General features: G+C 51.4%; 1 protein-coding gene across 1 annotated transcript; it reads right to left on the bottom strand.

The window, feature by feature from the left end:
* Positions 1–311: 311 nt before the first annotated feature.
* LOC103739454 (myosin-7) lies at positions 312–23,607 on the bottom strand. Its single transcript, XM_008839872.2, has 40 exons — positions 23,570–23,607; positions 22,251–22,306; positions 21,618–21,826; positions 21,181–21,324; positions 20,752–20,908; positions 20,630–20,657; positions 19,989–20,097; positions 19,813–19,905; positions 19,644–19,707; positions 19,169–19,267; positions 18,824–18,927; positions 18,073–18,211; positions 17,873–17,991; positions 17,604–17,753; positions 17,140–17,310; positions 16,242–16,551; positions 15,944–16,011; positions 15,512–15,599; positions 14,791–14,908; positions 14,520–14,643; positions 13,919–14,055; positions 13,407–13,662; positions 12,121–12,363; positions 11,820–11,996; positions 10,469–10,614; positions 8,600–8,690; positions 7,567–7,956; positions 7,219–7,345; positions 6,927–7,045; positions 5,681–5,877; positions 5,005–5,188; positions 4,671–4,836; positions 4,443–4,567; positions 3,587–3,895; positions 3,130–3,333; positions 2,903–3,028; positions 2,517–2,792; positions 1,237–1,332; positions 997–1,131; positions 312–444 (listed from the first exon to the last, which is right to left on the bottom strand). Exons 3-40 carry the CDS (start codon positions 21,816–21,818, stop codon positions 427–429), a joined length of 5,808 nt encoding a protein of 1,935 aa, XP_008838094.1. The 5' UTR covers positions 21,819–21,826; positions 22,251–22,306; positions 23,570–23,607; the 3' UTR covers positions 312–426.
* Positions 23,608–24,336: the final 729 nt, after the last annotated feature.

Raw genomic sequence — 24,336 nt, 5'->3', positions numbered from 1 at the left:
GTTCTGGGTGTTATTAATGTGTGGGTATTGATTAGAGCTAGAGTGTAGGTCCATGATAGATGGGCTCAGTGCTCTAGGTGAGTTTTGGGGATTCTCTAAATCCCCTTCAGCCTGACAGGCACTAGGCCCGGGAGCAGGCTGAAAAGAGAGGCATCGCTTCTTGCTGCATTCTCCTGGAGGGGATTTGTGGACCAGCAGATGCACCAGAAGGATTCAGACCTTTGAAGCTGCCCCTCCTCCTCTGGAGCCCCACATCCCCACCCCATAGGCCCAGGGCTGTTAGGCAGTGAAGAAGAATCTAGAGGCCAGGCCTTGGCTTCAAGGAAAATTGCTTTATTCTGTTTCTTCCACAGGGCTATTACAAAGGCTCCGGATCTGGGAGCTTCACTGGCTTCCTCGGGGTCGGCCAATCAAGACGTGGTGAATTTACTCTTCATTCAAGCCCTTTTGAAAGAAAATAAAGTCCAAATTAGCTCTGGGGAGGCGGGCATTGTGGGGACAGGGCACAGGCACTGAAGAGGAGACTAAGGCACCTGATGGGTGGAGGCTGTGGTGTGGCCTGGCAGTAACCCTTATGCAGGCATAGATGTGTTTCTAGGGATCAGTGTGGAGGGGCAAGTTCTGGAGGGAAGGGCTCTTGGGTGGGCTAGAAGGAAACTACCTCTGTGAGATCAGGTGGTCCTCTGGCATACCCTTTAAATGTCTGAGTTTCAAGGTTAGGGGTCAAAATGAAGTGGGAAGGATATTGAAACTGGTAGTTGGAGGGAAATATGGATCCTGTGGAGGTGTATAAATTGGATTGTGTAGATTTTCTGACCACCCTGGAGCTGGGATTTCCAGAATCACTGAATCTTAGAAGAATCTTAGAAATCACCATTGGGAACTCAATTACCGTGGCCTCTGGGGTTTTGTGGCTCAATTAGGGAATAAATGGTGCTGTCTGAGCAGCTGTGCCTGCTGTGGGAGGTGAGGAGTGACGTGAAGGGAGGGACCCACCTTGGCACCGATGTCACGGCTCTTGGCCCGCAGCTTGTTGACCTGGGACTCGGCAATGTCTGCCCGCTCCTCCGCCTCATCCAGTTCGTGTTGCACCTTGCGGAACTTGGACAGGTTGGTGTTGGCCTGCTCCTCCTATGAGCAGATATGGAGGATGGTCTGAGAGGGGGGCCTTCCAGTCTGGGGAACTGGCACACTCGGCTCCCTCTTCCAGGCTTCAACCCCAGCAGGGTCACTCACCGCTTCCTCAGCCTGGCGCTTGTAGGCCTTGACCTTCAGCTGCAGCTTGTCCACCAGGTCCTGCAGCCGCAGCAGGTTCTTCCTGTCCTCCTCCGTCTGGAAGTTAGGGGAGGGCCAAAGGTGAGAGGGACACAGTCTTAAAAGGCGGCACCCCCAGCCCAGCTTCTCTGAACCAATTCTAATCTCTGGTCTCAGTAAATACTTGATTGTTCTTATAATTTCTCACTAAAAGAATTTTTTGTTTATCTTTTATTTACTCTACCTTTTGTGTAAGAGTGTTTTTGTCTGCATATATGTAAGTGCACCACATGTCTGCAATGTCTGAAGAGGCCAGAAGAGGGCGTCAGATCCTCTGGAACTGGAGTTACAGGTGGTTGTTAGCTGCCATGTGGTGCTGGAAACTGAATCTAAGTCCTCTGCAAGAGCAGCCAGTGCACTTAACCACGTCTCTTTTTGAGACATGGTCTCTCTGTGCAGCCCAGACTAGCCTCAAACTCACCACCTTCCTGCCTCAGCCTCCTGAGTGTTGGGATCATAGGCATGAGCCACTATGCTCAGCTGGAATGTGAATGTGAATATTTTAATAATTATATAAGGAAAGAACCCATTGAGTTGATGAGATTCCTGAAATAATGCAGTAAGTTGTGTACACAGTTGCAGGTGGCAGACTCTTGAAGGCACCATGAAGCAAAAAGTCCCTGGCTCTGGAGCCCAGCATGTGCTGGGAGTGACTTTGGGGCTGTAAACGTGATGGAATTTCCTGGCCTGCAATGCTGATGACACAGATTGATCTAGGTTAAGAACAAAGTGTGCTTAGAGGGAGTAGCATGCTGGATTGAAACACACAACATTCTAATTGAGAGTGTGATTCTAAAAAACACTACTGAAAACTGAGCTTATACTGCCGTGGGTAGCTGGAAAGTTCTGAGATTTGTTTGAATGGCTTTGGTGTGCCTTTGGTATTGTTTGGGGCAAGCCTGGCTATAAATTTTCTCCTTGAGGAGCTGTGCTGGTTGAAATTTGTCCTGAGTTCTGAGCTCCAGTGGATGAGCTGAGGTACATGTCAAGGTGGAACACACAGGCTAGGAGGCTCAGTCACTGAGCTCTGAGTCAGGCGCTACGAGTTGGAGATGGCAGAGCATCAAAATGGTCTTTGATGGCAGGGTTGGCCACTCCAACCCTGGCCCAGGAAGAGGTAGCAACACCTTTTCCTTCCCCTTGGTTGCTGATCCACCGGCTTTAGGCCATAGCGCATGGCTGTAAGCACAGTTCTGCCACACCTGGTAGGTGAGCTCCTTGATGCGCCGCTCACTCTTCCTCATGCCCTTCACTGACTCCGCATTGCGTTTCTGTTCGGCCTCCAGCTCATTCTCCAGCTCCCGAACTCGGGCCTCCAGCTTCTGCAGCTGCTTCTTGCCTCCCTTGAGGGCGATCTGCTCGGCCTCATCCAGCCGGTGCTGCAAGTCCTTGATGGTCTGCTCCATGTTCTTCTTCATGCGCTCCAGGTGGGCGCTCGTGTCCTGCTCCTTCTTCAGCTCCTCTGCCATCATGGCGGCCTGTGCATGGGAGAGGGAGGCAGGTGGTGGTCTGCTCGAGTGCTCATGTCCTCACTGCCCAGTGTAGGGAGACACTGGCCCAGAGTGGGCAGGCAGAGCAGGGAACTCACATCTGTGATGGCCTTCTTGGCCTTCTCTTCTGCGTTCCTACACTCCTGTACTGCCTCTTCCACCTCAGTCTGGAGCTGGGACAGGTCTGACTCCATCTTCTTCTTCTGGTTGATGAGGCTGGTATTCTAGGGGTAGAGTGGCAGAGCAGGAAAAGCACTGAGCATCTCTTGAGTGGCTCCTCCCTCTGTAACCTGCTGCCTTTGGGTGTGCCAGAGGAGCCCCTCACCTGGGAGTGCAACAGCTGCACACGCTCACTGGTCTCAATCAGCTCCTGCTCAGCCAGCTTCCGAGACCGCTCTGTCTGCTCCACCACGCCCCGCAGCTCCTCCAGCTCGGCCTGCAGCAGGTTGTTACGCCGCTCCACGATGGCGATGTTCTCCTTCAGGTCGTCATTGGCACGGACCGCGTCATCCAGTTGGATTTGGGTGTCCTGAGGGTCAGAAGAATGGGTATAAAATAGGAAGCTGGCCTCAGGGCCTCTACAAGGCTGTCACAAGGAACTGGATGTGAGTGGCAAGGTCATTGTGGCGGCTCAGGATTGGCCACCAATTGACAGGATTGGCCTGTCAGAGATCTCTGCAGTGACTATATGACAGGAGAGCTCTACCACCTATTAAGGTCATATGGGAGCCAGGCTTCTCTCTGAGTGAGGTGACCACGTGTTTCCAAGAGTCTCAGAGTACCTTTAGCAAACTCTGGAGGCTCTTCACTTGCTTCTGGGCTTCTGCGGCCATGCGGTTGGCATGACTGAGCTGGATCTCCATCTCATTGAGGTCACCCTCCATCTTCTTCTTCACCCGCAGGGCCTCATTGCGACTGCGCGTCTCTGCATCCAGGGAGGTCTGCAGGGAGTCCACCACCCGCAGGTGGTTGCGCTTGGCCTGCTCCATCTCCTCGTCCTTCTCTGCCAGCTTCCGTTCAATCTCTGCTTTGATCTGGTTGAACTCCAGCTGGGCTCGGAGGATCTTGCCTTCTTCATGCTCCAAGGAGGCCTAGAAGGGGTGTGGGGGAAGGGTATTGCAGGCAAACAATTAGGGTCCAGGGCAGAGGCAGGGGTCTGGTCACGCATTGGATGCAGAGAAGGTTGGGGAATGGTTTAAGTGGCTCAGTAAGAGAAGTAGAGGAGGAAAAGTAAGAATATACAAGAAAAATTAAAGCAAGCCTAAAAAGGGTGGTGCAGGCCCCTGGGGGTAGAGCCAGCCATGAAAGCAAAGAGGAAAATGAAGAGAAAAGTGTTGCCAAGGAAACAGAGGCAATCAGGCATAGAGTGTAAAAAACAGACCAGGGCAGAGTGGAGAGGGAGTGGGTGGAAATGGGAACCACTCTGAGGTGCAGTAGGTAAAATGTTTTCATGAAAGGAGTTGAGTGACCCCTAATGTGTTCATTCCACAAATGTTTGTTGGATGTTTGCTATGCCCCAGGCACAGTCCTAGCCCCTAGGGATGGGCCAGTGAGGAAAATGGGAAAGGTAGATGGGAGAAGGGGCTAAAGTCCAGACCTCAGCCTCTCACCCCACCGAACTCCAGCTTGCATGCCCACCTCAGCCTCCTCCAGGGCAGATTGCAGCTCCAGCTTTTCAGCCTCCAGCTGCTTACGGATCTTCTCCAGCTCATGGATGCTCTTTCCAGTGGAGCCCAGCTGCTCAGTCAGGTCTGAGATCTCCTCTGTGTGGGGAACACAGTGACTCAGTTGGGAGTTTCTGTGGCCAGACTGCCTTTGGGGCCCCTAGGCATGGGAAGGGCCCATCCTGCCTCTTGGCCTTCGCACCCTGAAGGTTCTTGTTCTCTCTCTTGAAGGTCTCCAGGTGCTCCAGGGACTCCTCATAGGCGTTCTTCAGTTTAAAGAGCTCGGTGCTCAGAGAGCGGGCCTCCTTCTGGGATGACTCCAGCTCTGACTGCGACTCCTCATACTTCTGCTTCCACTCGGCCAGGATCTGTGGGGGGACGACAGGGCACACTGTGCAGTTCTGTGCCTGACCCCGTGTCTGGGGCTGCCACAGGCCCCTCTCCTGGGCTCTCCGAGGAGAGCTGCCCTGGTCTGGCACTGACACTGACTCCAGCACCAGCCGTGCACGCCAGCTGCAGTCCCACTATGGGCCCACCTTGTCGAAGTTCCTCTGCTTCTTGTCCAGGGCTGCAGCGGCGGCGTTGGAGCGCTCCACATCCACCATTAGGTCCTCGATCTCGTTCTGCAGCCGGTGCTTGGTCTTCTCCAGAGAGGAGCACTTGGCGTTGACGGCCTCCACGGCCTCCTCTGCATCCTGCAGCCTCTGGGCCAGCTTTTTCCTGCATGGGGGATCAGGGGGTTGGCAGGGTGGGAGGGGATAGGGAGAATGGAAGAGATGGATTTGGACAAGAAGAAAACATATGAGCCTTTCAGAAGACAATCCTTGAGAACTCAAAAGTATCAGAGAAGTAGAGGATGGCCCCAGGGGCTGAGAACCAGGCAGGCAGAGAATCTAGGTGGCAGGGCATGAAAACCCATGGCATCCATGAGGGCCGTGAGGCAGCATTCCTCTAGGCTGCAGCCCCTCTCCCTACAGTACCCTACTCCAGCCGGGAGCACTCAGCCCTCAGACAAACCTTTTGTTCGTCTTATATTCGGATGAGAAACATAACGCGAGCAAAAAGCTTCCCTGAGAGGAGTAAGAGGTGGATCCAGGGCAGGGTTGTCCTATTCTATCAGACATTATCTAAGCATCCCCTGTGTGGGATTTACTGAAGATCAGGCTGGACTACAAAGGAGCCTCAGCCAAGGGCAGGCTTCTCAGGACTCACTTGGCCTCTTCCAGCTCCTCAGTCCGCTGGATGGCATCTGTCTCGTACTTGGTCCTCCACTGGGCCACCTCTGAGTTGGCCTTGGACAGGACCCGCTGCAGCTCAGCCTTGGCCTCCGTCTCCTCCTCATACTGCTCCCGCAGCAGGTCACAGTCATGTCTGGCTGACTGCAGTGCGTGGGCCAGGGCGTTCTTGGCCTGGGGAGAGGTGGGCATCAAGGGAGAGGTGGTCAGCTTTTTCCATAGGGCCATCATTCATTGTCCTTGTCATCCTAACCCCAGTCTCCCTTGGCCACACCTATGTCCAAGTCCCCAGGGACCTGGAGCCATTTTCTGAACACTAATGACAATTGATTAGTGAAGCAGTGAGGAACCAGCAACAAAGGCTTTGTGCCCAATGCCCCATTCCTTGCTGTTCAGAGGCTCAGAGACATTAAGAAGTTTCCCTAAGATCACCAAGCTGTAAGGGGCAGGTTAGTATTGAGTCCTGAGACTTTGTGGGGAGGGGGCAGGGTTATGTATGCATGCATGTATACAGGTGAACATGCATGTGGGGGCCAGAAATCAACTTTGGGTGTCATTTCTCAGAAGCCATGTTATTTTTTGAGACAAGTTCTGTCATTTGGGACCTGGCACTCACTGATTTGGCTAGGCTGACTGGCCAGTGAGCCCCAGGGATCTTACTGTTTCTGCCTTCTCAATACTGGGATTACAAGTGTGCCACAATGTCCCACTTTTTACATGGTGCTGGGGGCTGAATTCAGATCAGTTTTCATGTCTGTACAACCAGCACTTTATTGATTGAAGTATCTCCCGAGCCCCAGCCCCAGCCCCAGAATTTTAAAAACATATTTTTTCCCCTTTTAAAATAAACTCAGCACCATGCTAGGGATAGGCTCTAGTTTAGTTTCCATCTCCGGTTTTCAGATTGCTCTGGTAACACTAGGACCCTTTTGTACAGTCCCTGCACCCCATATCTGTGCCCAAGAAGACCATAACTTGCCTCCCAAATGATTTCCTCTCTGCCTCCTCACCATTTCCCCTAACCTAGGTACAGCAGGAAGGCAGAGGCCTCAGCTTGGGAAGCAGATTTAGGAGACGTGTAGTAAAGGTTGGGCTAGTAATCTTTTCAGAATTCTCAGAATTATGGAATAGACAACAAGTCTCATTCTTGGGGAAGAAAGTGTTGCAGATGTACGGCCAGTTGATGCATTCTGTGTTTGGGTCAGTGTGAGTCCAAGCCTCACCTTGACCTCTTCCTCCAGCTGCCTCTTGAGGTCTTCCAGCTGCTGGGTGTAGGTGAGCTTGCCTCTGGTCAGTTGAGAGATCAGGGCCTCCTTCTCATCCAGTTGCCGGGACAGCTCCCCTGGGGAGGCAACAAGCCACCTCGTGGTCAGTCACTCCTCTCTACTTTCAACCCCTCCCCTAATCCTCAGGCTCCATTCTCTGGAGAGACCAAAGGCATGCGGGATGTGTGAACCGCAGGTTGGGGTGCCTCAGGAGGTCGGGGCCCATGGAGCTCCAGCTCCAAGCTTATACCATTCTCTGTCTGAAGCTTGGCCCGTTGACTAGTGAGGTCATTGACAGAACGCTGGGTCTCCTCAGCCTTGCTCCGGTGCTCATTCATCTGGTCTTCCAGGGTCCTGCACATCTTCTCCAGGTTAGCCTAGGAGAGGAAGGAGTTATATGGCAGAGGCAGAGAGGGACTGAAATGAGGTAAGGGGTGTAACTGAAGAAGGAAATTAGAGGAGGAAAGCCTTGGAAGAGGGCGTGCAGTAAGGACCATGTAGAGGAAAGGAAGGGGAAAATGAGCCATCAGGGAAGGAAGAATAAAAAGCCAGAAACTTGACGCAGGGGGCTGGAGGGAAGAGGCTGAGCGGGGCCCACCTTGGCCTTGATGATCTGCTCCATGTTGGAGGTGACGTCATCCAGCTCCAGCTTGAACTCACTCTTCTCCTTCTCCAGCTTCTGCTTCACCCGCTGCAGGTTGTCGATCTGCTCGCCCAGCTCGGCCACGCTGTCCGCGTGCTTCTTGCGCAGGGCGGCAGCCGTGGCCTCATGCTGCAGCGTGGCCTCCTCCAGGTCCCTCCGCATCTTCTGGAACTCGGCCTCACGCTTCTTGTTCATCTCTATCTGCACAGATGTGGCCCCACCGGCCTCCTCCAGGCGCTCGCTGATCTCCTCCAGCTCACGGGACAGGTCTGAGCGCAGCTTCTCCACCTTAGCCCTGGCTGTGCGCTCAGCCTCCAGTTCCTCCTCCAGCTCCTCAATGCGTGCCTGAGCAGGGACACAGAGGGCTCAGACCCGCTGCCTGGACCCTACTACCTGGACCCCTCCACTCGGAACCCTGCCCCCAGGGCTCTAAAAGACTTCTGGCCTATGGAGAACAGCAAGTGAGTTTAATTTTATCACTGGAGAGGTATACATAAAAGGATTTGCGGAAGGTGACGTCCCTTGGGTCTAAATGTTGTACAGTCTCTATTGGGAGGAAGTGTTGAAGCTTGCTCTTGAAGAAGGGCAAAGAAACCTGTTCCTTAGGAAATTTTCAAGCAATTTAATGGTAAGAAAATAGCAAAAGTCTAAGTGAGAAAACCAAGCCTGTTTGATAATAAGCTCAAGACCTAACTCAATGCCTGCTGTACATAAAGGCTGAAGGAGCCTTGAAAGTTACCAGTAACACCGAGATCTGAAGTGGGCGTCTGTGGTCACTCAACCAGACAGAGCTGAGACAGAAAGTCAGGATTCCTGTCCTCTAGATCTGGTTTGTTCGGGGTCCCCTCCTGTAGCCCTTTTGGGGGATGTCCCATAGACAGCCTTTTAAACTTTGTTTCTCCCTTCATGACACTTAGCTCCTGCAATGCAGGAACAGCCTATCCTGAGGGAAGACCAGGGAAGCTGAGAACCAGCCCAGGGACCTTACCTGAAGCTCTTTGAGCTTCTTCTGTAGCTGGCTGCCCAAGGCTTGTTCGTCCTCAATCCTGGCATTGAGTGCATTTAGCTCAAAGTCCTTCCTGTAGGGAAGGAGGGAGGGTGAGACACGGGAGGCAGGCTGGGCTCCTAGAATATCTTCCACTGGTTGGAGATGGTAATAAAACAAAGAGCAGGGTTAAAGTGGCTCTCTCTCTCTCTCTCTCTCTCTCTCTCTCTGTGTGTGTGTGTGTGTGTGTGTGTCTATAGGGCGGCTTTCAGGGATGATACAGGATGCTATAGACTTCAAGTCTAGTAAGAATGTAGTTGGAAAGGCCCTGTAGCAGAGACTGGGCTCTGTGGGACTTTCCACTCTTTGGCTTGAGTTTTTATCTGTAAAATGAGGGGTTTGAATGAGATTATTTCAGAGGCCTCTTTTAACTCTGATGCTCTTAAACTTGTCACTGTTAGTTTAGGCAACTCAATACCCCCCCCCTTTACTGGTGTATATTAACTGTATATAGTATTGTGTTTCATGAAGACAGTTTCTTTCAATTCCGTCATGTACTTGGATCATACTCAGTTCTCTCCCAACTCATTAACCTTTCTGAACCTTAGTTTCCTCTTTGGTAAAGTAGGACTATAGACACTTTTTTGGGGGGGAGGTGTCTTTTTGAGACAGGGTCTCCCTGTAGCCCCAGCTGGCCTGGAACTTACTATGCACACCAGGCTGGCCTCAAACTTACAGAGATCCACATGCCTCTGCCTCCCAAGTGCTGGGATTAAAGGTGTGCGCCACCATGCCCGGCTATAGACCCTATCTTTAAAAAGAAGTTGAAGAGGGGCTGGAGCGATGGCTTAACCATTAAGAGCACATACAGCTCTTTCAGAGCTGGGCTCCCAGCACTCACATCAGGTGACTCTCAACTACCTATAACTCTAGCTCCAGGGGATCTACTGCCCTCTTCTGGCCTCCATGGGCACTGTAGCTCACATTTACAAACTCCTACACAGATATACACATAATTTTAAAATAAAATATAAAAAAGGAAGCTGAGGGGCTGGAGAGAGAGCTCAGCGGTTAAGAGCACTTGCTGCTCTTGCAGAGGACCCGGGTTTGGTTCCCAGCACCCACACGATGGCTAACAAACGTCCCTAGCTCCAGTTCCAGGGGACTCAAACTCCCTCTTCTGGCCTCCTTGTGGGAATGCACAGATGTACTTGCAGGCAAAACACTCATACACATAAAAATAAAATTAAGTAAATTAAAAAAAAAAGTTAAAGGACACTGAAGAACCAAGAGGACTATCTAATGTGAAGACCACTATGCAAACACAAGTTGAAATACTATAAGATCCGCAGGTATCAAAATATGTTCTGCAACTCACTATTCACTAAATCTAAGTGTGTATGTTTTAGAAAGACTTGCAATAAAACTGGGGCTACAAGTTACCCAGAAAAGAGAAATGGCCTGACTCCTTCACTTTCTGAATGGCAGACCCATTTCTTTGTGATCCAATGGGTTATCTATGAAAAATCCAAAGAGGACTTTTCTGGGAGGCTTTTGTGTGCAGCCTCCCTCCATGTCCAATTGAGCTCTGTAGAAAGGAAACCAGCTTTTCTTTTCATCCCTATCAAGGGCCCAGCAGAGGCTTGAGGAATCTAAATACTACTTTTTTTTGCCAGGGAGGGCTTGAGCCTTAATGTGTGTGCTGGGAAGGAAAGCACTCTTCCTGGTGGTCTTTGCCCAATTTGAGTACTACTTGTGGAGGCTACTTGAGGTTCCTGCCTCTCAGGATGGCCTTGGGTCAGATTGTACTGTCCTGGGCACAGCAAGCTGCTGGTCTAAGAATAAGGAGCCATGGTGGTGGGAACGTGGTACTTTTTCAGTCGCTCATCCAGTTGCTGCTTGTCATTCTCCAGGTCCATGATACTCTCCTGGGTCAGCTTCAGGTCACCCTCCAGCTTCCGCTTTGCCCGCTCTAGGTCCATGCGCACCTTCTTCTCCTGCTCCAGGGATCCCTCCAGCTGATGAAAACAAGGACCAGCCAAGTGCCTTGAGGCAGATCATCCTGACTTGGTGTGCTGGATAGCTTTAGTGTCAACCTTACAGACCTGGGTTGAGGGAGCCTCAACTGGGGAATTTCCTTCATTGGACTGGTCTGTGGCCATGTCCATGGGGCACCTTCTTGATTTTTGAGTAATGTGGGAGGGCCTAGTCCACTGTGGGTGGTGCCACCCCTGGGCGGGTGGGCCTATGTTGCATAAGAAAGCAGGCTGAGCAGGGGCCAGGGGAGCAAGCCAGTAAGCAGCATTCCTCCATGGCCTGTGCTCCAGCTCCTGCCTCCAGGTTCCTGTCCTGAGTTCCTACCTTGTGCTCCTGGATGAACTGTGACCCAGGATATGTAAGCTGAATAAACCCTTTCCTCCCCAAGTTGGTATTGGTCAGAGTGTTTGCCACAGCAATGGAGAAACAAACTAGTACCCTTGGTGATTTTGTAGCTCAATTACTCCACATTTTGGGAATCCTTGGAGAATATCCAAGACTTGTGAATCTTCCCCAGAATAGGCCAAATGTTCTCAGGGAGCTAAGAGACTGTCTAAAATGTAGGGATTGCTTAGTAGATACTTTATGAATGAATGAATGTGGGATATGTGGGATAAAATGTCAAAGCTACAGATCATTTATTCAGCATCCTGTACCTACCGGTACCAGGCTCTCTACTAGGCACTGCAGACACAAAACTGAGTAAACTCAAGTTTTCATCTAATGAGAGCTCCTAGACTTGTGGCTGAGACAGATAACAGACTGATAAGGGATTTGATCACTTAGGACCAGACCCTGTCTAAAATATTGGAAGTTTGAAGATCCTCCTTGAAGAGTCCCATGATTTACCCAAGATTGCCTCATGTTCTTATGAGGTAATCCTGTGGTCAAAGATAGAGTTATGTGGTTTTAAAGCTTAATTAAACAAGTAAGTCCAGCTCTTTAATTTATCATTCAGTGAAATTAGATCTATTGTTTAGAATTGATCGCCCTTGTTCTTTCTATTCTCCAATTTCCTTCAGTAGTAGAATAAGTACCTTCCAGCATCCTCCCAACACTCCCCACACAAGTGGGAGTACACACACACACACACACACACACACACACACACACACGCACACACACACACATCTCTGAATGCAGATGGATGTGGTAGATTAAAGCCCATTATGTTCAGTCTACTTACATCATCCACCTGCTGCTCCAGCTTGACCTTGGCCTTGGTCAGCGTGTTGACCTTGTCTTCCTCAGCCTGAAGGTCATCCAGGGCCTGCTGGTGGGCCTCTTGCAGAGCTTTCTTCTCCTTTGTCAGCTTGACAATAATCTCATCCAGCCCAGCCATCTCCTCTGTTAGGTTTTTCACCTGTCAAACAAAAATTCATCTGCTTAGAGTCAAAGAAACCATCCTGGAAACACGTAGACAGACCTCCATGCTACAGTCAGGACCATACTATGGTTTGGCTGGAGCCAGATGAAGCCGGCCTCACCTTGTTCTCTGTTGCATGCTTCTCCTTCTCCACCTTGGCCAGTGTCAGCTCCAGGTCATCAATGTCCCTTTTGAGCTCAGAGCACTCATCTTCCAGCTTGCGTTTCTTGGCAGTGAGCTCGGCGTTCATCTCCTCCTCGTCCTCCAGCCTCTCCGTCATCTCCTTCACCTTGGCCTCCAGCTGGATCTTGTTCTTGATCAGCTGGTCACAGCGCTCCTCAGCATCAGCCAGGTTGTCCTGTTCCTGAAGGCAAGACACAGAGGAGGCTGGTCAGAGGACGGTCCTTGTTCCCACAGGTAGAAGAAGGGAGAGGTGCATTATGCAAACAGGAGAGGAGAGGGGCCTCAGGACAATCTCAGTTAAGAAGAGCGGCAGAAGCATGGGTGAATGAAGGGTTTCAGGATGGTGTGACTTGGGAGCATTGGGGAGAGGGACAGAGAAGGGAACTAAAGGTCTTTAAGTGGCCTTTCCTCTCTAGTTTCCTCCATTGAAGAGGAAACACTCTATGTATTTTAGTCTCTGAGTCAGGCAGTTTTATTCCTGCCTAAAAATGAAGAAATTGAAGTTCAAAGAGGATTTGTGGTTTGCCCAAGGACCTAACATTACTAAGATATGGATCCAAGTTGAACCCAGATGGAAAATGTCACTTATAGATATGACACAGGGGCTCATGTAGGCAGGGCTAATCTTAAATTCCTGTTCCTCCTGCTTCCACCTCCCCAATGCTGAGATTTTCAGGTGTGCACCACCATGCTGGCTAAGCCTGCGTTTATCCGCAGCCCCAGCTGTCCTGGAACTCACTATGTAGTCCAGGCTGGCCTTGAACTCACAGAGATCCGCCTGCCTTTGCCTCCCGAGTGCTGGGATTACACCCAGATCTTATTATTTTTATTTTATGTGTATGAGTATATTGGCTGCATGTATGTGAGTGCACCCGTGTCGTGCAGTGCCGCAGAGGTCAGAAGAGGGCTTCGGATTCCCCTGGAATTGGAGTTAAGGACAGTTCGTAGCCACCATGTGGGTGTTAGGAATTGAACCCGGGTCCTCTGCAAGAGCAGTCAGTGCTCTTAACTGCTGAGCCATCTCTCCAGCCCCTAAGCCTGCATTTTTTAAAAAGCAAATTCTTTTTGCCTTTTTCCTCCTGAGGGACCAATTTGGAGGTGCCAGACCAGAATCCTCAGCCTGTGAGAGGACAAGAGGGTGCAGTCCTGGGTAAGGAGGTGTGGAATTGTGGGAAGTATGAGCAAAGCAAGGTGGAAGAGCTTGCAGTGGGTACAGGGCCTCACCGCCTGCACTTGGAGCTGCAGGTCATTCTTCTCCTGCAGCAGGGACACCATCTTCTCCTCCAGCTCCTTGCGGCGAGCCTCAGACTTCTCTAGTGTCTCTTTGATGCGTCCAAACTCCTCCTTCATGGTGGCCATCTCCTTCTCTGTCTCTGCGCTCTTCAGCAGAGGCTTGATCTTGAAGTAGAGCTTCATCCACGGCCAATTCTTGACCCCCATGAAGGCGCGAATGTTCCACTGAATTATCAGTAAGGAGTCTCTGTAGGGGCCCAGCGAGAGGAGTGGTCAAAGAGCCCTTCTGCCTCCTTCCCATCTGAGGCCCTGACTCCTAGGTAAAGCCCCCTCTCCTTCCTCCATCTCACCCTCTATGAGGGCCTCAAACCCAAGGACCATTTTGTGTTCATAGGATCTCTTCCTCCTGGTCTCTTTCTCTTGGATCTGCTGAAGTTTTTCTCTTACCATTGATCTAGCCTGGGCCTCAGGAAGGTTAGGGATCATCTTTCATGGCCTCTTACCTGCGTTCTAGCAGTTTCTTGAACTCCATTCTCGAGAGCACACCTCGGGACTGGGCCTGGATTCGAGTGATGATGCGGCTCAGCCTCTCATCCCGCATTTCCTCCAGCAGCCCCAGCAGCCCAGCCTTGAAGAACACCTGCAGAGAAGACTTGTGTTGGGCATGACTAGGAAGAGGAATGAGGGAGAAGAGATGGTGAGGATTATTTTAAGAAGGCCAATAAGCCCTGTGTCACTGGTGGTACAGGCCTTTGATCTCAGTCCTCAGGCAGCAGAGGCAGGTGGATCTCTGTGAATCTGAGGCCTGCCTACTCTACACAGTGAGTTGCAGGTCAGCCAGGGCCACATAGTGAGACCCTGCCCCACCCCCAAAAAGAAAGAAAAACAAAACACAAAATGACAACAGAAAAGGAGGACAATTTAGGAAATATTGGAGGGAGGAGGCCATTGGGAGCTGAAGATAGGTTCGGGGAAGTGGTTCTGGGAGGTTCTGAAGTTACGGTTCAGAGATATTCCTAAGATGGTTGGAAAGAAGAGGAGAAAGAGATGAGGAATCAAAGGGAAAGAGATGTCTTTAATAATTTGCCTCCTGCCTTTCCTCACCTTAGTGTGGCCAAACTTGTACTGGTTGTGGTCAATGTCCAGGGAGCCCAGCAGCTTCTCGGCCCCTTTCCTGCTGTCAATGAATTGCCCCTCAGGGATGGCCGCTGGGTTCAGGATGCGATACCTTGGGAGGGAAGCTCTCAGAGTCATTTGCATTCTGCGCACATCCGCTCTGCCTATGAATTCCAGGGCCACTTGCAGACCCCCACTCCTCCCTCCAGGGCAGCCTGGTCCCCTTGCTTCGTGAGCCCTGGGGCCCCGCTGTACCAACCTCTGCCGGAAGTCCCCGTAGAGAATGCGGTTGGGGAAGCCCTTCCTGCAGATGCGGATACCCTCCAGCACACCGTTGCAGCGCAGCTGGTGCATGACCAGGGGGTTGTCCATCACCCCTGAGGCAGGAAGGGAGAGGAGAAATGAGGGAGGAAAGCAGTGAACTAAGAACCAAAAGTTCTGGGGTTTCATTCTGGCTCTGGCCTTTGTTAGTGGGTAACCTTAGCAAGTCAGCTGATAACTCATTTGTTTCATTTTTTAACAGTAACCAAAAGATTTCCACACCCATTATTTTCCATAATTGATATTTATCATTGATAATATCCAGGACAGATATATCCCATTTTCTAGGTGAGTGAGCAAAGGTCAGTGGGGTTAAGAGACTAAGCTGATTCAACTCTGAGTCAGGCTTTGAGCTCAGGTCCCTAAGCCTCTGTCTCCTATGGGTTTAAAATGGAAAGACATTCCTTATATGTCTCATTAGGAGCTGTAAGTCACTGCTGAGTGATGATCATCAAAGTGCCTGGCATGCTACCCTGAGCTATATATTCCAATGGTAGGGTAGCCCTGGGAGCAGTAGTCTGTGAGACTCACAGAGAACTCGTGGGGCAGAATGTGATTTAGAAACCACGAAGATGGTAGATTGGGAGATTACTTGGAAGGCCTGTACAGCCCTGGGACTGTTCGTATCCAGTGTGGGCTAGCCCAAGCTGTGGGTGTACCTGGAGACTTTGTCTCATTGGGGATGATGCAACGCACAAAATGAGGATGGGTGGAGCGCAAGTTTGTCATAAGTTTGTTCAGATTTTCCTGTGGCAGAAAAAGAGGGAAAAGTGAAGAGTCTAAAAGAAGTAGGAGAGGAGAGGATGGAAGGGAAAGAGGGAGAGAGTAAAAAGCAAGGAGATGAAAGGATACTAGGGGGAGAGGTGGATGAAGCAAGAGGTTGATGGCAGATGAGAAACAAAACGATGTTAGATGAGAAAGAAGAGTAGAGGCCAGGAGATGAAGGAAGACATGACAGAGAGAAAAGGATTCAGAACGGACCAAGAAAAACTGGTTGTGGGAGTTGGGAATAGACAAGGCAGGGGAGGGTCTGGGCTGGGTACCAGAATGAATGGGGAGTCACACCGAGCTGGGGCTGGCCACAAACTCACTCTGTGCAGAGCTGACACAGTCTGAAAGGATGAGCCTTTCTTCGCCTTCCCTTTGCCCTTGTCCACAGCTGTGGGAAAACAAACATTGGTGAGCATGTGGAGGCAAGGGGCAGGCAGTGGAGAACCATAGCCTCTCCTCGTGTTTGTCCTCTTTTGGCTACCAGACAAGGGTTTTCAATGTGGCTGCCTCAGTGTCTCACCTAGCTCTCTCCCACTGAGTCTGCACACCTCAGGACATAGCCTGACAGGGAAGTGGCAGGGTGTTGCGGTTGACATGCCTAGGAACCTGTGTACTTACGGGCATCTGCTCCAGCATAGTTGGCAAATAGATTGCTGAGCAGCTTGAGGGAGGACTTCTGGTACAAGCCCACCACCGTCTCATTGAGTGGGTCCTTGTTCTTCTGCAGCCAGCCCAGGATGTTGTAGTCCACAGTGCCAGCATAATGGATCAGGGAGAAGTGGGCTTCCTGCTTCCCCTTGACATTGCGTGGCTTCTGGAAGTTGTTGGACTTGCCCAGGTGGTTGTCATACAGCTTGGCCTTGAAGGTCATATCTGTGGCCTTGGGAAACATGCACTCCTCCTCCAGGATGGACATGATACCCATGGGCTGAGGGTGGAGGGAGAGTGTCACTGAACATGTGCTTCACTCGGGTGAAGATGAATTCCGCTGTATGGTCAGTATGTACTCACACCCCCATTGTGTGATGTGAATGTACTAGGCTCAGTTCTGAGGATCGCTATCTACTGATTGACACTGGGCCAAGCCTTCTACAGGTGGGGATTTTGTTGATGTCAGAAGAAGCTTTTTGGAAGTCTGGGCTTGTGGTTGCTGCTGGTACTTTTCACACATTCCATCATCCAGATTCCTGTGATGCTGAGGTTGCAATAGGAGCCCTCTCATGATTGATCACACCACCTTCACATTTCCTGATCCTTGGATGTGTAAACCAGGGCCAGTGAACACGCCTGTGAGGAAGGCTGAAATCCAGATACCCACCCTCCACATGTCTACTCTCAAACCCCTGGGAACGCAGATGTCAACTACAGATACCATAAACAACATAGTGTTTTGGAAACTAGGGTCCCACTTCTAAAGTTTAGATGGTACTCCCCAGAAGGGAGATGAACTGCCACTTTATCTGTAGTGTCATGTGGGGTATGGATGGAGGGCTTCGGTGTTGGGGACAAGGCGCACCTTCTCGATGAGGTCGATGCAGGCCTGCAGGTCCATGCCGAAGTCGATGAACTCCCACTCGATCCCCTCCTTCTTGTACTCCTCCTGCTCCAGCACGAACATGTGGTGGTTGAAGAACTGCTGCAGCTTCTCGTTGGTGAAGTTGATGCAGAGCTGCTCGAAGCTGTTGAACTGCAAGGGTGCGGCAGCCAGTGAGGCAGGCAGCGTCTCAGTGGCCATCTGGGTCGGCCTCGGGCTGTGCCGTGCACCCTGCCCAAGCCCATCACAGTCATGGCTGGTCCCGTCCCAGGTCAGGACAGGGAAGGGAGAGCGTCTCCTGAGGAAAGGGACGGTGACCTCCTCTGTCACTACACGATCCCCTGCCATCCTGTGCCTGACCCATGGTTGGATCTCCACACGTGACTGAGTGTGAGTGAGTGAGCGAGCGAGGGATCTTTCTCTCGTGCCAGGGCTACCGGACTCACATCGAAGATCTCGAAGCCAGCGATGTCCAGGACTCCTATGAAGTACTGGCGTGGCTGCTTGGTCTCCAGGGTGGCGTTGATGCGAGTCACCATCCAGTTGAACATCTTCTCATACACTGACTTGGCCAGTGCTCCAGTAGCATATGCCACCTGCAGGGAAGGGGAGAAATCCAGATGAGCAGAGCTGTTGGGAAGAGTGGATTTGAAAGCTCATGCTCTACCATGTCATGAGCTCTACCCTACCCATTTATCTTCCAAAGATGACCCACCTGCTGGACATTCTGTCCCTTGGTGACATACTCGTTACCCACTTTCACCCGAGGGTGGCACAGCCCCTTGAGCAGGTCGGCTGAATTTAGCCCCATGAGGTAGGCAGACTTATCAGCCTCTGGAAGGAAAGGGCAGGCAGAAATGTTAGTAATGTTACTAAAGCGACCCTCAGTGACGTCACAGCTTTTTTGCTTCTCACCTTCGGTGCCGTCTGGCTCTGCCTGCTCCTCCCGCTGCTTCTGTTTAAACTTCATGTTTCCAAAGTGCATGATGGCACCGGTCAGCTTGTAAATGGAGTTCTTCTCCTCTGAAGTGAAGCCCAGCACATCAAAGGCACTCTGTAAGCAAGCCCCATATCAGAGAATCCCAAAGAAGTATGATAGGTTAATGACATCCCTCATAAGGTAGAGAAAGAACTTGTCTCCTGGTCCCTGTGGCCTCTGAGATTCCCCACATCTAGTGAGGAACTCCGAAACAAAGATGGAACTTACAAGGGCTGGGCTCTGCCTCAGCGCATTCCACTGTGGATGCCACAGCTGTTCTCTGTAGCTGCTATAGGCTGCCCACCTATGTTTCCAGCCCCTACACTTGCTTCCCTGGCTTTTCATACCTGTGTGTATCTACCCTCTATCCAACAGTTTGTTCTGGCCCTGTGGTGTCCGTGTGACTCTCCTTCCCACTTCTCCTTTCACCAAGAAGGAATTTCTTGCCTTTTCTACCTCTCTCGCTGTGGGTTTCATTTCTCTCAGGTTTGAATGAACATCAAATGATGGCCACTTCTCTCTCACCAGTCATACCCCAGTGCACCCTGCTCACAGGGCACATGCTAGCTCACCAGGAGGGTGTAAAGCTTTAAACATCAAACAACCAATGTCTTAGCTCTGTTCCTGAGTTGGCCCCATGTGCCCTCCCTGCTCATCCACGTGCTGGTTGGATCCTTATACACTTACATCAGTGGCCATGAGCTCTTCAGAGTCATCAATTGAGGCCACAGTTGTCTCTCCTTGGGAGATGAATGCATAATCGTAGGGGTTGTTGGTGATCAGCAGCATGTCTGAGGGTGGGAGGGATGCAGTTCAGATGTGACACAGCCCCAGGCTCTCATGGGGGCTGCTGGCTGCAGCACGTAAGCCAAGGGAGAGGATCAGACAGGGTTTGACTTGGCTCCACATGCCCCACAGAACTGAACCCAACGGTACCATAAGACCCAGGGCATACCAACAGAATTCAACCACAAGCAGAAAGGACCAGGTTGCCATGGAGATAGCTGGTCTCAGTCAGTGGCGCTGACTCACCCAGAAGCTCAGGTTTTTTGTTAGACAGGATTTGGTAGAAAATATGATAGTCTCTTTCTGCTTTCAACTGGAAAATAACTCTGGATTTTTCCAGAAGGTCTGTGAACAAGCAGATAGAAGGAGAGGAATAAAAGGTTAGGATTTGGGTATGAGAAACAAAGGAAGATTAATGAGAAGCATAGCAAACAAAAGGTAGAGGGAGGGACTGGTACACTATGCACAGAGATCACACCCGGTGATACAGGCACAGCCAGAGAAGGGAAGGAATCATCTTAGAGGAAAAATATCCCAAAGAAACCCACACGGGTGGGCAGAGACAGAGGAAGACCCAGGGAAAGCCTGAGGCAGCAAATACACAGATGTCCAGACACACAGAGACAGAGAAAGCAAGAAAAACAGGGGCCAGGGGAGGAGACTGAGAGCGGACAGTGTAGGGTGAGCTCAGCCCAAGCCCCAGCAGACTTGTGGAACTCACAGGTCTCAATATCTGCAGATGCCAACTTTCCAGTCGCCCCAAAATGGATTCGAATGAATTTCCCCTGCAGGTATGGTAGAGGGTGTGGTAATGAGCATGGGGATGGCTCACTTTTGAAGCCAACCCTCAGCCAGCCCAAGTCCCAAGCTCAAGGTCAAGGATCACTCACAAAGCGGGAGGAGTTGTCATTCCGGACTGTCTTGGCATTGCCGAAGGCCTCCAGAGCGGGGTTGGCTTGGATGATCTGGTCCTCTAGGGTTCCCTGCAGGGGTTGAGAAGGTGGGAGGTGAGAGGGCTTCCCCCTCCCTTTCTGCAATGCAGGCCCGTAAGTGACAACAGGCCTACCTTGCCTGGAGTCTGGTCCTTCTTGCTGCGGTCCCCAATGGCAGCAATAACAGCAAAGTATTGGATGACCCTCTTGGTGTTGACAGTCTTCCCAGCTCCGGATTCTCCGCTGTTGGGACAGGCAGGGGCTCAGTAGGCAGGGAACAACCCCGCTAAGATCAACAGGTCTCAAAAGAGGAGAAAACACCTTGCTACTAGAGAGCAGGATCCCGAGCAGGCAGCTGTTAGAGAATACACACCTAGAACACACCAAAGTCTTCAGACACAGAGGGTCAGGAGAGCAAGGAGGAACGATGCCGCAAGAGGGCACCGGGTCAGTCAGAGGAGAGGGCTGTTTTGGAAAAGAGTAGGTGGGTAGGAGAACGGGAGAGGGTTCTGAAGGGAAACAGGAAGGCAAATGAAGAGCTGAAGGTACGTGGGGTTCAAGGGCTATCAGACAATGGCTGAAGGAGGTGAGAGAGAAAAATAAGACGCCACAGAAAGCAGAAGGAAGAGGGAGCACAAAGAGGGGGGTCATGGCAAAGATCAGAGAAGAAAGAGGAGATGGCATGGGGGTGGAGGGGAAGAGGGCTGTGTGTATATGCACAGGAGTCTAGGTCCCTGCTGGGGGCTGGATTCAGGGGTTCTGGAGTTATGCTCACGTGATGAGGATGGACTGGTTCTCTCGGTCTGGAAGAGAGATGAGAAGAGGCAATGGGGTGAGGGCTGAGGGCCCAGGTGGGAGTTCCTGTTGAGGGGACACAGGTTAAGGCACCAGGCTCACCTGTCAGCATGTACTGATAGGCGTTGTCAGAGATGGAGAAGATGTGGGGTGGGGCCTCACTCCTCTTCTTGCCCCGGTATGCAGCCACCACCTCGGCGTTGTACACCGGCAGCCACTTGTAGGGGTTGACAGTGACGCAGAAGAGGCCTGAGTAGGTCTGTGGATAAAACAAGGGAAAGTGGGTGGCCTGTGATGCGTGGGGAGGGGTGATTTTCAGAATTAGACCCCGGGAAAGGAAGAAAGGAAAGGAAAGGAAAGGCTCAGAATGTACTCAGTCATGTCATGACCGTGTTATAACTGAGTCAAGGGTGCAGGGGCCTGTGGAGAATGCCATACTGCCTGGACTCAAAAAGCAGGCAGGTGTGTTGGATCCAAGAGGCCACACTTGCCCAGGAAGCTCTAAGGGAGACCGACTGGCCCTGCACTCACGTAGATCATCCAGGAGGCATAGCGCTCCTTGAGGTTGTACAGCACCGCGGGCTCGTGCAGGAAGGTCAGCATGGCCATGTCCTCGATCTTGTCAAACTTGGGAGGGTTCTGCTGCATCACCTGGTCCTCCTTCACGGTCACCGTCTGTAGCAGTCCACACAGACCCTCCCGTCAACCTGTATCTGCCCTCTTCTCTCAGTAAGAAATCTAGTGGGGCACGTTACAGGGGGTATTCAGCTGAGAAGGAACTGGGATCACAGAGCACACGTTGGATGCTGGGAATGAGAAGGGATCTTTGGAGGGTTTGAACTCCCATCTGAAGGACAGGAGACCCAGTGGTCCTCAGGCATACATGGGGTGGATCTAGCATGTATCCTCTCTGGGCACTCCAGGTGTGGGACTCTCTGGGTGGTTCCTCACATCACCCAGTCACCCACCTTGCCGTGCTCTGTCTCAGCAGTGACTTTGCCACCCTCTCGAGACACAATCTTGGCCTTGACAAACTCTTCTTTGTCATCAGGCACAAAGACATCCTTCTTGAGGTCAAAAGGCCTGGTCTGGGCCTCTAGCCGCTCCTTCTCTGACTTGCGCAGGAAGGGGGCTGCAGCTCCAAATGCAGCCATCTCTGCATCCACCATGGTTGTACCTGGATTGAGCAGAAGCTATTACCTGTCTACCCTCCCCATCCCCGGGCTCTCCCCATCCGTGGGAGCTCCCAAACCTAGCACCATGTTCAGCATTCAGGAGTTACCAGCAAGTCCCTGTTCTTCAAGTTTACCTCTTAACCAGGGTTGCTGGCCTAGCAACCCTGAGAAGACTAACTTTTGTTAGGCTGGGGGCCCCCTTAGGGAGGGAATAGTATACTAAGTTTCTTTAGAGCTGGAATCCGCCTGTATCCATCTATGATCCTTAACAGTTCCTGCTCCCTTGCTAGTAATAGGCAACAAACTCCTGGTAACCAAGTCATTGTCTCTAAGGCAAGACAGAAAGTAGAGTTCCATAGTTCGGCTTCGGGCTGGCATGCCCAATCTTCCCCGATCCCTTAACACTCCGTTTTCAGCTTTTCTTACCTTGGTTTCTCAAATGTGTCTAGAGATGAGGAAGTAGGCCTAGGCCAGCAGGAGACCTGGAGAAAGGAAAGAGACAGTGTCAAGCCAGGTTATGGTCCAATCTGGCTAGTGTCACCCCCGTCTTCTCTGGCCCTGTCCTTCAACACCCATCCTCCTTCACACCTGAAAACAGATTAGAAGTGATGGTCAACGGCTTTGATCCATCCTCTTTCTTCCTTTCCAAACTCTTTTTTTTAATTTTTTTCTCCTAAGGATGATTTCTAGCAATTTTCTGGTGTCTCTGAGCCCCAGCCCTCCCTAGCCTTGGGAAACTGTTCCACCCTCTCCTGTACCATCTATTGAGACTTCCTCTCTTTGTGTCACCTACAAAACAATAATAGTCACATTTATTCAGTATTTTCTAGTCAAAGAACTCTTGCTCATGGTCACCCTTTGAACAGATGAGGAAATCAAGGGCAAATGGCTTGTTTTCACGAACAAAAAACAAGGGGTAAAGTCAAGACTTCAAGTTTCATGATTCTAAAGTCACTTCTTTTCCATCCTGTCCCTATTTTGTCAGATTTTGTGGACATTCTGAGAAGAGACACTATGAAAGTCCCCGCACAGACCACCATCACCCAGCCTCATGCTCCCCATGAACACTCCACACAAAGACAGGCTTCTAGCTCTCCTCGGCACAGCATGCACTCCCTCCCCAGGGCTCATGTGTCTCGGCAACAGGTGAGCACTGTGCGGTTCCCATGGCTGCACGTTCCTCAACATGAATGGACCCGCAACCCCCCACACCCATGTGCTGTCTGCGAGTGTCTTCTGCAGAGGCCACACACAGTGTAACAGTCGTGACTCCTGGATGTGCGTTCATGGACTTGGGAAGCTCCTGTCGAGTGCTTACCTCACGAGCTTGCCCACATACACACTTCCTATCTAATCATTCTCCACCACTCTTTCCCTCCTCCTCCCAAACAACTGTGATCAGGCACGATGGCAAACACATGTCTCCCACTTGCTTATATCTGAGGTTGTGAGACACATACCCACCCTTACATTCAAACCATGCATGCTTGTACACACACACACACACACACACACACACACGCACTCCACTATTGCATTCTGGTCCATATATTCCCCTAGGAACACATGACTCCCACATTCCCATGGCACAAACATGCATGTTTAGACCTGCACATGAGTGCTCAGTGAGAACCTGGTACTCTACATGAAGTCCTGCCAGAAGCCTGCTGTTCTAGAGGAATTGCTTCCTAAACCTGGAGTCAGTCCCCTTATCCCAGAGGAAGGCCTCTAGCTCCCTCTCCTACCTGACAGCAGCAAGGAAACAAACAGCAGGAGATTGCTGAGAGCCAGACCTGGTCTCAGGGGCTGTATATATGGGGCAGCAGGGTGCCCCCACCCCCCACCTGTACCCAGTCCCTAGCCAGATTTAGAAAGGGCTGTTGTCACTGAAAGCATTTCCCCCGACTCCCCCCCCCTTGCCCAAACGTTGTTCTAGGAGACAATTGGAAGTGGTCGTCATTGTTATGGCATGGAGTGTTCAGGGTCTGAGTTCCAGGGGGCGGGGTGGCTCAAAGTGCAGCAAAAATATCTCTCACATTCTGCAACTGGCTGGAGAGTAAACTGACCATGACTACTGTGATCTGGGGCAGGCAGGGCCTGGTTGTCCTGCAAGAGGACCCTCCTGGCCCTGACACTGCTGCCCCTCTGGCCCCTTGCCCCCAGCATGGGCCTGGCCCTATTTCCAGTATCCTCCCTGCTCTCCTGGCTTAGGTCCCACATCCGACTGACATGGGACATGGCTGAGTCACAGCACCAGAGAGGGGCAGGGCAGAGTTGGGGGCATGGCCCCAGTGTGGTGGCTGGATTGGAGCAGCTGGAAGCCTTCCTAGTTAAGTGGTAGGAACAATGACCAGGGAGTTTAGACACAGGAACCCTGGCTCAGGCACTGATTTCCTTGGGCCAACAGGCAATTGTCTGAGGTCACTGAGCTTCAGAGCCAGTGGTCCATCCAAGTGCTTCACTTTATGAGGGGGAAGTGCCTTCTCTAAGGTTGCACAGCTAGTTAGGGGAG

This window comes from Nannospalax galili, unplaced genomic scaffold, assembly GCF_000622305.1.
Source record: "Nannospalax galili isolate Female #2095 unplaced genomic scaffold, S.galili_v1.0 scaffold1119, whole genome shotgun sequence".
Taxonomy (NCBI): Eukaryota; Metazoa; Chordata; class Mammalia; order Rodentia; family Spalacidae; genus Nannospalax; species Nannospalax galili.
This window is presented reverse-complemented; position numbering and strand designations above follow the sequence as displayed.